Source organism: Narcine bancroftii, chromosome 12 (genome assembly GCF_036971445.1).
Source record: "Narcine bancroftii isolate sNarBan1 chromosome 12, sNarBan1.hap1, whole genome shotgun sequence".
Taxonomy (NCBI): domain Eukaryota; kingdom Metazoa; phylum Chordata; class Chondrichthyes; order Torpediniformes; family Narcinidae; genus Narcine; species Narcine bancroftii.
This window is the reverse complement of record NC_091480.1, coordinates 29,986,270-30,002,018: the sequence shown is the minus strand read 5'-3', so window position 1 is coordinate 30,002,018 and position 15,749 is coordinate 29,986,270. Positions and strand designations below refer to the sequence as shown.

At 37.3% G+C, this 15,749-nt stretch overlaps 1 protein-coding gene across 2 annotated transcripts in view; it reads right to left on the bottom strand.

Annotated features, from left to right (window-relative positions):
* gnptg (N-acetylglucosamine-1-phosphate transferase subunit gamma) overlaps nt 1-15,749 on the bottom strand; it is a 35,918-nt gene that overhangs the window by 13,860 nt on the left and 6,309 nt on the right. Inside the window, exons 3-9 of one of the 2 annotated variants that reach the window (XM_069906619.1) lie at nt 15,044-15,114; nt 13,852-13,919; nt 13,184-13,238; nt 3,081-3,164; nt 1,833-1,926; nt 1,386-1,500; nt 901-983 (exon numbers count right to left, since the gene is read on the bottom strand). In XM_069906619.1, the coding sequence (XP_069762720.1) occupies nt 901-983; nt 1,386-1,500; nt 1,833-1,926; nt 3,081-3,164; nt 13,184-13,238; nt 13,852-13,903 (483 nt within the window). In that variant the 5' untranslated portion in view covers nt 13,904-13,919; nt 15,044-15,114. The remainder of the gene's footprint in view (nt 1-900; nt 984-1,385; nt 1,501-1,832; nt 1,927-3,080; nt 3,165-13,183; nt 13,239-13,851; nt 13,920-15,043; nt 15,115-15,749) is intronic. The other variant, XM_069906618.1, reaches the window with a different exon arrangement.

Below are 15,749 nucleotides of genomic sequence, written 5' to 3'. Positions count from 1 at the left end.
CTGTTGAAGGGGCTTCAACAGAGAGCTTTGTATCCTCTATAGCTGTAGGCAAGATCTCATCTAGACAAGGGTGTGGCATGGCACCTTGGGAGATCAAATACAAGGGGAAAGTATGGAATAAATGACAGGACCCTTATGAGCATTGATGTATAGAGGGACTTGGGATATGAGTTGAGAGCTCCCTATTAATGAAAATACAAGTAGATGAGGGTGGTAAACAAGATGTGTGGCATGCTTGCCTTCATCATTTAGGGTGCCATCAGGAAGTCATGTTGCAGCTGTATAAAACTTGGCTATGCCAAGTTTGGAGTACTGTGCACTTTTCTGGTTGCCACATTACAGGAAGGATGTGGAGGCTTTGGATTGGGTGTAGAAAAGACCAGGAAGCTGCCCAGATTGGAGAGTATTAACTATAAGGAGACAAACTTAGATTGCTTTTTTGGAGCATTGGACGTTGAGAGATGACCTGATAGCAATTTATTAAATGTTTAAGTGGTCCAGACAGGATTCCTTTGTCAAATACAAGAGGACATAGCTTTAAAGTGAGAAGTGCCAAGTAAGATTTTTTTTTTTAATTCAAGTGTTGTTAGCTGGAATGTGCTGCTGGAGAAGAGGGTGGAAGTAGATAATTATGTTTTTTCGAGGAATTAGACAACAGATGGACAGGGGTGAATACAGATATGGACCACATACACACGGATGGAATTAGTTTAATTTGGCATCGTGGTCAACACTGACATCGTGAGTCAAAGGGCTTGAACCTGTGCCATACTATTGAATTCCTCCAGAGAAGACCTTGATTTCGTTAATTATCCTTAAACCAGACATTAGTGTTACCCTTTACATCTCATAGTTAGTTTGCACCTATTGATCCTAGGGCCAATTAAACACACAACGTACTTGCTGAGTAATGAGGCCATCATAAAGTGACTGCTCTGCCTGGTTCCATCTCTTTTGCAGCTCTTCCTTCAGATTAGGGTAAACTGTAGAAATAAACAAATCTTAAAGATGCTGTGTAACACTCTTCCCCCATTCCACCACCTACCCCACACTCAATTTCACTCCGATTAAACCACTCCAGAGTAATTCAAACTTATCACAACCCTCTTCCTTAAGCACACAATCCCTCCTTCTCACCTTCAATCCTCTTGCATTCAGACCATTTATTCCTCAAGTATCCCAGCCCCTTGACAAAATGTAGAAATGTACTAACACCACCACCCCAGTGCCACGTCCCAGCTCTGGCTGGGTCAAAGCATGTTACAATTCCCAGGTATGGGATGGCAGCATTCAGCCGCTTTGCAGCTCTCTATTCCAGGAGGGGAGTGATAACATCGCTTTGCCTGAACACCCATTCTCGGCCCTCCCATACCTTCCTTACTCACCCAGTAAGGACTGAGGATGGCAAACAAATGGTGTCTCGAAAGTCAGCCAGTAGATACAAGTGGAGGGCTCGGAAACACGGGCCAGTTTGTGACGAGCTCCACATGTCAAAAGGACCTGTGAAGGAGAGGAAAGACTTTTATTTAACGGAGGAATAAGATCAGGCAGGGGCAGAACTATTAACTTCACTTTGCTTTTGGAACCCAAGATTTTACCTGCAAGCTGTGAAAGACTGCAACCACCTTGCAAGCAGAACAATTCCCTTGTCTATAAAACTCAGTCCATTGTAATAGAGCCCAAGTTATTTCCTTATAATATGCTATTTCTTTATCTGAACAGCAGCAAAAAGAATTTTGGAAATATTGGTTGTCTCTGATGGCACAGAAATGGGGCTTGAGGTGGTGTTAATTCAGATTCAGTGCATTGAGCACAGGAAAGGGAAAACCTACCTTGGTCTGTCTGTTTCTGGTGGCACAAGAATCTCCCTCCTTCATCCACATTCCCACAAAAGTGTTGTTTTCAATCTCCCATTCCTGCCATATTCTACAGAACAAAACACAATCAAATTGCTGCCCACTTTTCCTTGATACTGATTCACTTCTCATTTATTCCCCAGCCTAAATGTAACGGCACGACAATTTACCCCATTTCTTGTCTCAACAACATCACCTGCCAATGGGAATAATTTTAAAGTAACAGATTATATTTTGACATCAGTTCGATTAAGAATCTTTCTCCTGGAATTCTTTTAACACATCTACCTCTCTTATTCACAATTCTGCCCTGGTACCTTTCTTGTAACCCAGAATACAATTTCTTGAAGCCCATTTAAGTTGTTACCAAACAATGCCTATAACCCAGTCAAAGTATAAAACTCCAATAATCCAGTGTCCAATTGTTCTGAAGTCTCATTGTTTGAAATCTGCCTTGCTCATTAGTAGACTAAGTCCTCACTGTTTGCAACCTGTATAACTGAGGGGTTAACAGTATATTACTGGAGGTCTATTACTTTGGTCAAGAACTCCAGAGGTCAGGATTCTGGGTGCTAGCAGCTGGAACTGGGTCCATGATTGGATGCTTTTGCTCAAAAAATAAAGAAAAAATTAATCTCACTGGATGCTCTTTCTCACATTCCCTATAAATTTAGCAAGATTCAATATTCTATTTATTTTAACTCTATGGATCACTGGAAAAGTTATTATACCACTGTGCAACATGTTATCAAAGTGTGTTGATGTAATAATCCAAGTATAATCTAATAGTCCAGAAAACCTGCTCATGCGGCACAAAAGTCTTAAAGGTGTCAGGTACTGGAATTCTCTTTGGGACTTTATGCTGAATTTGAATTTTGACTTGTATGGTGGAAAGTGGAAATAAGTTTTGGAACTTTCATAAAGCTCCATAAGTTTAAGCATCCCATTGCATGCACTCTCAGATATTTCAGACTGAGAAAAATGCTGGGTCATCTGTATTTCCAATCTTAAAAAGTAACCATGAGAGAGTCCCAGATTTGTAACACTGAAGAATGGTTCACATTTGAGTTAATTTTTATCATAACCAATTGGAATAAAGCTGGATTCTTGTCAAAAAATGTCATGAAATGTCCAAAATACATTCAATCACTTCTCCAGGACTGACCGAGCTCTCACTATTGTGCTCTAGTATCTCTCTCCTCTGTCTCCATATTAAGGACATACCCAAGGATCCCACTATATGCACTCCAGCGAAATGACTGCTCATGCTGCGTAATATTGTGGAAAGGGCAGAACTCGTACTTGTACCTGCAGAAAACAAAAAGGCAGCATTGAAATCATAGATGAAGCAGTAGGGCTCCGTTGAGACCATTGCATTGGCTCTTTGGTAGAGCTGCTCAATTAGTTTCAATCTCCGACTCTTTCTCCGCAATCCAACATTTTCCCTTTAAATCACTGAATCCCTCAGTGAGGGCACCAGTGAAGACTGGCTTGGTATTGTAGATTTCCAAAGGTATTTAATAAAGTGCCATAAATGATTACTGAATCAGGTCATGGAAAAAATATGAAATATAGAGTGAAGGAACAACAAAAGCAGCTATATATTGCAGCCAAAAACCACATCAGGGAGAAGATGGTCAGTAGGTTCCAACAGGATTCGCCCTGGGATTACCGTGAATAACTATTTGATTAAGTGATATGGAAATAGTGATTTTATCCCAAAATTGCAGTTAGGACCAAAGTATCAAATTGGTAGATGTGGTCACTAGGGAAGGACATTTTGGGAATGTTAATGAAATCCACTACCACACACATTAAAAAAGATAGTCACAGAATGCCTGGCAAATGAAACAAAAGTGTCTAGGAATTTAAATTTTTAAAAATTAAAAATCTTAAATTTCAACAGACAACATGGTAATAGGCCCTTCTGGGCCACAAGCCCAAGCTGCCCAAATACACCAATTAACCTACAACCCTCACACATTTTGAAAAATGGGAGGGAAACGGAGTGCCCTGAGGAAACCCACACAGACAAAGGAAGAGGATACAAACTCCTTACAGTCGGTGCCGGTAATAGCATTGTGCTAACTGTACTGTCTTAAGTTACAAGAGAATCCAGGAGTTTAACACATTAAGAGTTGTTACGTAGATCAAGTCATCACAGAATTGAAAAAAACTTTTATCAATTCTGATTGGAGCACTTTTGATATACCAGTTACAAAACAATCTGAAAATCCACAATTTGACAATCTGGAAATTTCAAGGGTTCACACACTAGCTCACTGGTTGAGGATTCCTACCCTACTCATTGCTCAGGGCCTGGGTTCCTGCACGTTCTTGAAACTTGCCTGGTTCTGCTTACGATGCTCCCCTGAAACTTTCCCCATGTACCTCTCAAGCTTTCTGGAATCTTTGGAAAATTTTTTTGTTCTACTGCACAACTTAAAAAAAATTAAAAGCAATATCCAATTTCCCAAAATCATGGGGACTTAAGACTGCACATGCTTTAATCTAGAGCAAATAATAAATTGCTGGACAAATTCAGCAGGTCAGGCAGCATCTGTGATAGCTGCTGTTACAGATCAAAATCCTGCATTAGGACAGAGAACGTGGATAGGAAGCATGAGCCAGGCATTACAGGTGTAGACGGAACCAGGTGAGGAAGGAAATGGAGAAGGGTGAGGGTGGAAAGAGTCATTTGGCTGAAAGGTCATGACACAAAGAGGAAAAGGGGCCAATGGAGACAGGGGAATCTGGAAGATGGTAAGTGGAAACATAAAGATACTGCTGATGCCAGAACCTAGTAAGGAAGGTGATGTGGAACCTGATCAGGGAGAGATGATGGGCAGGAGGAAGAGGGCATGAAACTCCTGAGGAGGAAATTGAAAATGAAACTCCTGAGGAGGAAATTGAACAGAGCACAGGGAGTGTAGAATAACTGAAATTGGAAAATTCAATATTTAACCTCTTGGCAAGGCTGACAAGTTTTTTTAAAAAAGAGTTTTTAAATACACAGTCAAGAACTATTGAGATTTATTTATTAAAGTAGAATTTTAATTTAACCTAGCATGAAATACTAACACAGGTATACCCCACTTTACGAATACTCGCTTTACGCAAAATCGCTTTTATGTACACAGTGTTCACTATCCAAAAGAAATTTGAATGGGTTTCCACATATGAAAATAGCATTCAATAGTAGTGAATGGGTTGCCATTCAGCTTACAAAAGATTTTGTAAAGTTGAATATACCTGTAATAAGAAACATTAAAATAAGAAAAAAAAATCAACTTGCCTTTTTCATCCTAATCTCTGGATTGTGAATCCCTATTCACTGGAATAAGGATTGCAATTACATATCAATTCAAGCCTAGTTAGGATCACATGGGTAGCTCTCCAACACCATCAGTTTGACCAATGGATTCCATGCTGAGATAAGCAAAGTAAATCTATTACTTAATCCACCCCAGACTTAGTGGAGCTGTCTGTACTTGTAGACGACTCTTTCCAATCTCTCATATTTCCCAATTTCAAAACATGTCATCTTCACAGAAACGTAAGCGACGATATTCCGAATTACTATCATTAGTCCAATAAACCAAACTCTATTTGCAACTGCAAGTAGCTTTAATTCGTTGATATAAACGGATAAACATTTTGCATAACTTTGCATCAAGATTTTCATAACGATGGATAAACGATGGATAAAACAAAGCGTTCGGCTATATTTAAAGACATAATACAAGATGATAATAAGATTAAGACGAAATAAGATGAATTCAAAGAAAAGTATTGAGAGCTTACGCCTCCTCCATGGTTCTTCAAAGATTGAAAGCAAGCTCCCGTACGCCCAGATATTACAACATATGACATAATAGTAACTATGGTAACACTATAAACAACAAACTTTCTTAAAGGGATAGTCATAAAATTAACCAAGATGTAAAAACAGAAGGTTTTAACCTTTATATTCCGGCCCCTAATTATTATAAAAGACATTAATGAGTAATACATAATAATTACTATTACAGATACAAAGGTAAATGTGGCATGTATAAAATTAGAAATCAAAACTTTCTGCTTCTTGTAAAAGACAGAGTTTAGTATTAGGTCAATTTAAGTAACCAGTCTTGGATTTAATATGCACTTGCCAAACAAAACCATTTTTGTCCAGAACTGAATCCATGATTCTCCCCAGCAACCAAGAATTTCTTGGTGCAGAATCGTCCATGATAATTACAATGTCTCCACATACAAAATTGTGTTTAGCTTTAGATCATTTTGAACAAAATAAATCCGCAATAGACTGCACATTTCCATATGCTTCTTGCATAGATATCTTCTTTCTGAAATTGACCCTGAGGCATTTAAAGTTTGGATTTAAGAAGAGATAAGTGCCTCAAAGTTATTTGAATCAACAGGAATTTTCATTACTGGACGACTAATTAAAATAGCTTTGATTTCACACGATACTGTCTGAAGATTGTCATCATTCAGTATTAAACTATTCAAAATGGAATTAAGAATTTTATTGATTGATCTTATCATTCTTTCCCACACAGTGATGTGATCCTGTAGGTGGGTTAAATATCCAATTAATTTCTTTTTGAAGCAATGCATCGTGAATTTGTTTGAATTGCTTTTCGGAACTCTAGTTGAGCTCCTGTAAAGTTAGATCCATTATCAGAATGTAATTCTTTGACCACATCTGTTCATAAAACATTGAAGAACATTGATAAAAGAGTCAAGTGATGACGCTACTTCAGTATGAATTGCTCTCATAGTCAAACAAGTAAAAATAGCTCCGTATCATTTTCAACACTTCTTCCTCGCTTTACTTGCAAAGGACCAAAATAATCAAATCCCACATATGTAAATGGGAGTTAATCAAGCAAAACTCTGTCTTGTGGCAAATCTGCCATTTGTTGTTGTCCTGGTTTAGCATTTGCACATTGACAATTAACACATTTTGATATCATTCTTTTGATCAATGTTGAAGCGCCAAGTATCCAATATTTCTGGCACAATTCTGACAACACATCATTACAACTACCATGTATATGTCGATCAATCAATTAAAAAATATGAAATTCCTTTGCTAATATAATTGGATATTTCACTTCTTCTGGCATTATTGCTTTTTCCAATCTTCCTCCTACTCTCAATACATCATTTACAAGAATAGGATTTAGCTTGTAAACACAAACATTCAAATTCTTCTTCAATTTTGATATCTCATTGTCAAACACCTTTCTCTGACAAAAACAAATTATCTCCAATTCAGCATTCGCCAATTCATCTACTGCTAGGTAACAGCTCTTTCAAAACTTCAGATTCTCTTTCTTGATATGATATAAAAACAGTTTTTAATCTAAGAATCCATGCTATTACCTTTATCAAACTAAACCATGAAAAATGATAATAAGTTAATTGAATAATCAGATCATTCTCAGAAGATATTTGAATATTACTCACATTAGATCTTTGGATTTCTGGATTTTCAAATGAAACTTCTTTTAACTTTTCTGGATTTTGAGGACATTTTTCTTGAGATTGCAAAAGAAATAGAGGACCAAACACCTAAGTGTTGGCTCTTTCAGAAACAATCGTACCTTTGATCCTCGTGAAGCCATGTCAGCTGGATTATCCACTGTTTTAACATATCTCCATTGATTAGCAAGCAAAACCTTCTCGATCTTATTAATTCTGTTAGCCACAAAGGTATGAAACCTCATGGTTTTGCTATTCATGTATTTAAGCACTGATGTACTATCAGACCAAAACAGAGTCTGCGAATTCAATCTGTAATTCTTCTCTCAACACAGTGTCCATTTTGCTCGCCATAGTAGCAGCAGTTAATTCCATTCGAGGTATGGTGACTGGCTTTAATGGAGCCACTCTGGCTTTTCCCATTATAAATCCACAATGTACTTGCTCTTGGTTATTTTCTAGTACTAAATAACTGACAGGACCAAAACCACCTTCACTTGCGTCAGCAAAGTGGTGTAACTGAGCAAATGTGGCTATTCCAAAGTCTAGATTTAAAACATCAGTTGACTTCAAAGATTTCTAACACTTTAAGACTCTCAATCCAATTCATCCAATCTTATGCGATGAAATCTGGTATAATTTCACCCCATCCAAATTTTCTTCTTGCAGAATTTTCTTGGCTATTAATACTACTGGTGTCAATATTCCAAAAGGATCATACCTCTTCTTGTTAAAGGCTGTTCTTATAAAACAATTTTGAATTTAAAAACATCAGATTAAACATATCATTGCACTCCTTGAATTATTGCAATAGGTAGAACGTTACAATCTAAGTCAAGATGTTTTTATATTGCCTTTGCTCTTTCTGTCTCAGAATTAAGAGCCAACACTTCGACTGTTGCTAATCCATTTTGTCAGGAAGAAACATCCTTTATTGCAGATATCTTAACTCATGATAAAGATCTATTGCTTCTTTTTCTAAAACCACTGAAGTATGACAATCATCAAAAACACGGAAATTATTTCTGATGATGTTTATAGTTTGAGAACTAAAGTGCTCTTCATCTCTTCAGCCCATTTTCTAAGAGCAAAATTTGCACAACTTGGTGACGAAGTTTCTCCAAATAAATGAACTTTCATCCTGTATTCAATCATATCTTTACTGTAATCACCATTAGGCCACCATAACAATCATAGAAAATCACAATCTTCTGATGGTACTTTCACTTGATGAAACATCGCTTCAATATCTGCAGCAATTACAATAGGCTCGTACATAATCTTATCAGAACACCTATTAAAGTACTGGCTAAGTCTGGACGCAAAAATTGAGAATTCAATGAAACTCTTTGAAGTGATGCTCCATAATCAAATACTACACGTAGTTTCTCCTTTTGTGGATCTATCACTCCATGATGAGGTAAATACCATTTTCTACCATCTTTACATTCCAAGATATCTTCTGATACCTTTTCTACATAACCCTTGGTTATCATATCTGACGTGACATTGGTATATTCCAAATTAAAGGAAGAATTTCTCCTGAATTTTCTTTTCAAATTCAGCATCACGGTTCTACAATTAATTTATTGTCTGGCATACAAATTTCTCTTTCCTTCAAAGGTAATACTATAGAGTAATGATTATCAACATGTTTAACAGAATTTGAAACTAAATCCAGAAACTGATTGTCTTTCGAAGGTTCTTGAATATCTTTGCGACATTCAGGGAAATCAATTTTAAACTGTTGTTCCCACGGATCGTTAAGTTTGACAACTGAAATTCTGTTGACATTTACATTCAACACTCCTGATCATTATTCATTTTTCCTTCTAAAGGTCCATTAATTGTCCATCCAAGCATCATTCTTACAGCACAAGTAATTTTGACTCCTTCTTACTTCTGGAGGTTCAAGAGCTTTTGGTACATCTAATCCAATTAACATCTCGATCTTAACAACCTTGGGTAATCTTTTAGATGATCTCACTATTTGATATCATCCTGATATGTCATAGTCTTCTGAGTATTGTAAGGTAAAACATCATGAGATGGGAATGTGTAGGGAGTTACCCTGTACAGGGCAGTAACAAGAAGGGGAGGTGTCCTTGTACTCCTGTTAGGTAAAACATCATGAGATGGGAATGTACGGGGCAGTAACAAGATGTGAATGCATCCTTGTACTTACAAGATAAGAGAGACATTGATGGATTGAGAGGCAGGAAGCTAGCAGGGAAAGGATAGCAACAGTTTTAGTCATTGGACAAGTAATGATATGATGATGTTCTAAGCACATATCCAAGGGTATAAAAAAAATCACCATTTTGCTGATAACGGCAGAATGCATTCTCCGGCTAACATCGTTAGTCGCAAGTGTTACAATCCGGTAATAAAGAACAAAGAACCCTGATTTCGACTCAGTCTGGTGTTTGTCTCACTCATTCATGAACAAAGCAGACCTAACAGTATATACATTTGGAAGATTGCAAAATTCATTGCTATTTAATACAGCAATCTGTAAACTTGAAACTATATTAGTTTCAATGTTCTTTTCATCATTCATTGTCTTCAACAAAATCTGTGATCTTTTACCATGAAGATTAAGTTTATTCATCAATTCAACAGTTCAAAATAATCCAGTACTTCCTGGATCAAGAAATGCACAAGCCTTGTATGAAGTATGAAGCTTTCTTTTTTAGCTTTAACCTATACAGGAACTATTGAGAGAGCTGTGTCCTCAGCCTCAGTAAGTCTATTTGTCTGAACTGACGCATTCTCTTTGACTGTGTCTTTAGTCTTGGATTCAGCTTGCTTGACATCCTTCTCAACTTTACTTGTTGAGTATGCAGTAATTTGAGATGTTTTAAACTGCATATATCACAACTGAGCCATTTATTACATTTTGCTGATGTGTCCTTTGCACAAGCAACCAAAACATATTCCATTTTTCTTTAAAAAGGTTAATTTCTCATCATACGACCTTTTCTCTCATTGTGAACATTTTTCTAAAGCATGCTTATCTTTGCAATACAAACAACTTTCCTGAGCAGTCTGATCTTTTTCCATTGTTTCCTTGTTCTTTCTTGTACTTGTATCTGACACAGCAATAACAAAGGTACTTCCCTTTGGTTTCTGTTGAGACAATGATTTAGACTTCTTTACATCTTTAGGAACTATTGAGCATCTTTAACATTTCCGAATGCTGGTACAGTGTTAACATACACATGCCATTCCAAGAACTGTACAACATCCTCAAAAGTGGTGTCCCTTCCAGAAATCATTTTAAGCTCTGCAACTTTGGTTCTCCACAAGTCCTTCAGCTTGTAAATAAATTTATTGACAATAATCAACAAATTAGCAAGCAAATTCAGCTCTTGCAAATATACACCACTTCCCATTGCGTTACAACATCCTTTTATAAAGAGTACATATGCTTGAAAAGCCTTTGCATTCTCTGATTTTATTGTTGACCAAGAAAGAATCTTGTCGATGTGGGCCCTTGCAATTTGATGTTCATTGCCATAATGATGATCAATAATTCTTTTGCCCTTTTAAAACCTTGGTCTGGTTCCATATATTGGCAACTTTTGACTAGTTTCTTCACCTTTCCTATAGCATACTGTTCTAGGTAACATAGACGATCTTTTGCATTTTTAGTATTACTTTCAATGTGATGTTCAAAGGAATTTATGAACATCAGATAGGTGTTGGACCTTAGTATGCAAGTGATGGGATTGGAGGGGTTCCTTGGTATGTAAGTAATGGCATTGGCGGGGATCCTTGACTTGCCACTGGCTCTTCAGCAAAGCAGAGAGACATTCATTGTTGAATATGATCAACTCGCATGGTTGAACCTGGTCGAAATACTCTCCTTTGGGGAAGATTCATAAACTGTGTGCTTGGAAAAGATTGAATGTCGCTAGCCCTTTCCACAGGGTTAGTCATTGACATTCGAGTACTAGCAGCACCTCTCGTTGCTCCTTGCTTGAGTATACTTATTTCTTGTGGCTGCGGTACCCATTGACCTGTTGGAATGTTAGATGATACTCCTTTGGATATTTCACTTTGTGTGATAGACCTTGCAGAAGCCTGAGATAATGCTTTTACTCTGGCCATATTCATAGCATATTGTTCCTCATGCTCTAGTCTTTTGTCTATTCAATAATCTTTTTAGTTCTTCACTAGCCATTTGTAACTTCAGTTGCTGATTCTTCATTTCAGCTTCCATATCTTCTAAAGCATGTCTTTTCTCAAACCACTCACATTGTGCACTGATAGTAGCCAAGTCTGCTTGCACCTTAGCATGCATAGCTGATATGCTTGAAGCACGCAAGGTTGTACTTGATCGAGATACCTTCGAAGACTTCGAAGATCTTCCTACGCTCATAACCTTGGAAATACTATAATCAGGATTCACATCTGAACATTCAGATACCACTGATTGAGTCTCTATCTTCAGCATTTCGCTTGATACAGCACCAGTTGGGCTTCGCAACATACCTTCATCTGTTTCAGTTCCACTAACCTTTAAACCAGCTAATGAAGTCTACTGTGCCTTAATGGAGTCTTCTTCTTGCTTGGTAGTTGAAGCCGCTTCTTCACTGGTGCTGGCTCCAATCTCATGCCAAGCTTGTCAGTCCGCCATGCTGGCTCAACTCATGATCAAACAGTGCTGTTTGCTTGAGGTCTTTAGCCTGACGAGACTTCTTATTATCCATCTTGGGCTCTTCACATTGTAGCCTGTCTTCTTGCCACTTCTTATGTTTCCTGGGAACTGTAAACAAATTTGTATCTTGCATGGTCTCTTTAAGAGGATTTCTCTGGCTGGCTCTACACACAGCTTTTCTGATCTTATGTTTTTACAACTTTTTAAAACATTTCTAAGCTTCCTGCCAATTCTACAAACCAGAGCTTTTATCTCCTTTCTAAGGCCACAGGTGTCTTGCAAGACATCAGCTGATTGGTTTCAAACTGTACAATTCAAACAGACATAGATGGTAAACATTTTCTCACAGACTGTTTCTCAATTATATATCTGGTTGTAAATTCTCTTAGACAAGTTTGTACAATTCCTTCTTCCAAAGTTCAGAATTTTATTTTTCTTTGAATAAGAATGTAGATGATACTTTCCAATCTCTCGTCTTTCCCAATTTCAAAACATGTTATCTTCACAGAAATGTAAGTAAAAATATTCCAAATTACTATCTTTTTACTCCAATAAACCAAACTCTGTATTTGCAGCTGTAAGTAACTTTAATTCATTGATATAAATGTATAAACATTTTGCATAACTTCGCATCAAGATTCCATAATGATGGATAAACAAAGCATTTGGCTTTGAAGACATAATGATACAAGAGAATAATAAGGGATGATTAAGATGAAATAAGATAAATTAAAAGTATTTCGAGAGCTTACACTTCCTCCATGAAAGCAAGCTCCCCGTATGCCCAGATATTACAACACATGATGTCATAATATCTATGGTAATACTACAAACAACGATCTTTATTAAAGGGATTGTCATAAAATTAACTAAAAAAACACAAGGTTTAACCTTTACAGTACTTACATACAAGCAGTTAAATGCCAGCAGTTCACTTCAGAACTTCAGTTTGATTTGGTTCATTATGGAAGAATAGAGGCACTAGAGTAGATGCAAAGATTTACAAATGCGACACTACAATTACTGGGTTGTACTCAAAAGCAAAGGCTGAATGAACACCATTTTCCTTTAAAATTATTGATTTTATATTGACCATGTATCTTTATACAAAAAGCTATTAAAATTTACCACTTATTTAATTGGGAGATTTATATTTCATAAAATTTGTACTCACGAAGACTCGATCATACTGAAGCATTTCCCGGCAAGTCTGTGCAGATGAGGTGGGCCTAAAAAAACAAACCACTTACAACATACTGTAGCGGCCTGAGTGACCACGCGGTTAGATGGGCCAAATCGCCGCCCCAGTCGTCTGACTCAAAATGGCGCGGGCCCCCTTTCACCTCTGAGGAGAAGCCTGCGGTTGACACCACGTGTTGCCCAGGGGAACTTCCCACTTCTGGGTGGTGCACCACCAGCCAGGGAGCGATGCCGCAATGTGCTGACATCACTTCCGGAAGCTGGCGCACGTCACCACAAGCAATTCAAATAATAAAGTCAGTTACCAGTTCACCCTCGCACCGTGTGGACGCCTGTTTATTCCATAGCACTGCCATAGCAAATGCTACAATACATTCAATATACTAGTTACTGATTATCAGCCTCATTCCTGGGCAGAGTTACTTGGTTATAAGATCAAAGCTTAAGAGGGAGAGCAGCAGAATGAAGAGTGGTAAAAGAGGAGAGCTGGGAACAGATGTAATGCATTAATGCATAGGGGATTTAGTCTGGGGCAAAGGTGTGCAGAAAACACAAATAGTAGATGAAGGTAATTAAGCAAATGGTGGTGAATGGAAATTGAGGCACGGTAGCATGTAGGCAAGAAGTCCTATAAACTTTTACCTGAAATGGCAGCTGGATTGATTTTTGGTTGAAGCCGGTTTACTTGGGACATGAAATGATTATTCAGCCTGAAATATAAATAGGTGCATTTTATTAATGTTTGGAGATACAATGATATTAGTGCCAAAAAAGTGGGTGGACATGGTGCTGATATATCCAAAATTTCTATTTTTCTCCACTTGTCACAGAGAACACCCTAGCTGCAGACTGTACCTGATTGGGTCTTGATAGGTAGTTAGTTTAGGTGAAACTAGATCTGGTCTCCTTGCTTACAAAGTTACATTCTCCTGAAGGGTTACAAATTATTCTCTCAACCACACAATACAAACATCTCAGGTTGAACCATCATCTAATTCTTGGTTGATTTATGACCTGGTTCCAGGTATCTATATTTTTGTCTGCTCAGTTCACGAAAATAAAACACATTTAAAATTAACAGTTCATCTACCATCAATTTAGAGTTTGGAAATAAAAAGTTCCCTTTCAGTAATCTATTTTTTTTTCTTTATTCCTAGTTTGAAATTCCCAAATTAATGCAAAATGATTTGTCAATTCTTTCTGTTCCCTTTATTATCTAAGAAATTTTAATTTAAACCACCTTGTAACTTTTTTAAGTTCTAGGAATATACATACCTATAATTTAACATGGGACCCACATATAATTTCTGGTCAATCAACACCACATTTCTTTCAAGACCACTCTATTTTCCCCTATGGTTGGGGGACCAGATTTGCTTCCAGGAATCCAGATGTTGTCAAACTAGGGTTTTGTGTAGCTGCAGCATTCTGAATTTCTTGTACTTTGTCTGCATAACAAAGCAGTCTATTACATTTTTTGAATAGTTTCTGTACCTATCAATAATACTTTAATAACTTGGTAAATGCATCATTAATTCTCCCTGAACCTACAGAGCAGAAACTGTGCAGTATATTCATTAATGGTTTACAGGATACTTCATTCCACTAACTGTCAATAACACATAAGCATCTCCAGATTCTTCTGGAATTTGATTTGGCACATTCTGTCAATGCAACTTACAACTGATTATCCCTACCCTCTAATATCACTCATTCTTCGAACATTTCCAAGAGTTTATTGGAAGGGGTTTAAGGGCAAGAAGATCCATCTGCAACTTTACAGACTTTGACAAGTCCAAATGTTAAATACAATGTACACTTTTGGTTTCCATACCTCAGGAAAGATGTACTTGCCGTGGAGAAAGTGCAGCACAGCTTCAGTAGTTGACTCCTAAACCTGCCTGCCTGCATAAAATACAATTTAATGCTGAAATTTAAAATGAGAGATGGAGCTTGATGGGGTATACACCAGGATTTATTTCATCAAGACCAGAGTATGAAAATAATGGCCACTGCATCAGAATAAAACACCAGTCATCTAGGAGCCAGCGTATAGTTAGATCATATGCAATATTTACAGCTACTTTACAGCCTGGTGCTGGGGATTTTTTCCATTATATATAGTTTGGAAATACACTTTAAAGTGGATTTCCTATTATTTTATATGGCATGTCACAATTTCAATTTATCACATTCCTACGAAAAACAATGTGTTTACATTATCCAAAGTATCATAATCTTTCCAGTTCATTGAGAATAATACTTCATATAGTGTTATGAGATGTTTATACCTTCCTGATAGTTCACCTTACTGTTCCCCAACACACATTTAAATTACAATGGAGTGTCACTCTAGCTTTTAGGACTGAAGTATTCGGAGAAGAATTTGACCCATGACCTTTTGACTCTCAAAGCAACAAGACTAATAGCCATGTATGGCATTGGGAGAAAAAATAGCAGATAAATAATGTGTTCTTGTGCACAGCACCACTGCCTGAACCGTCCCACCATTCTGACCCATCATGGAGTGTAGTCATTAC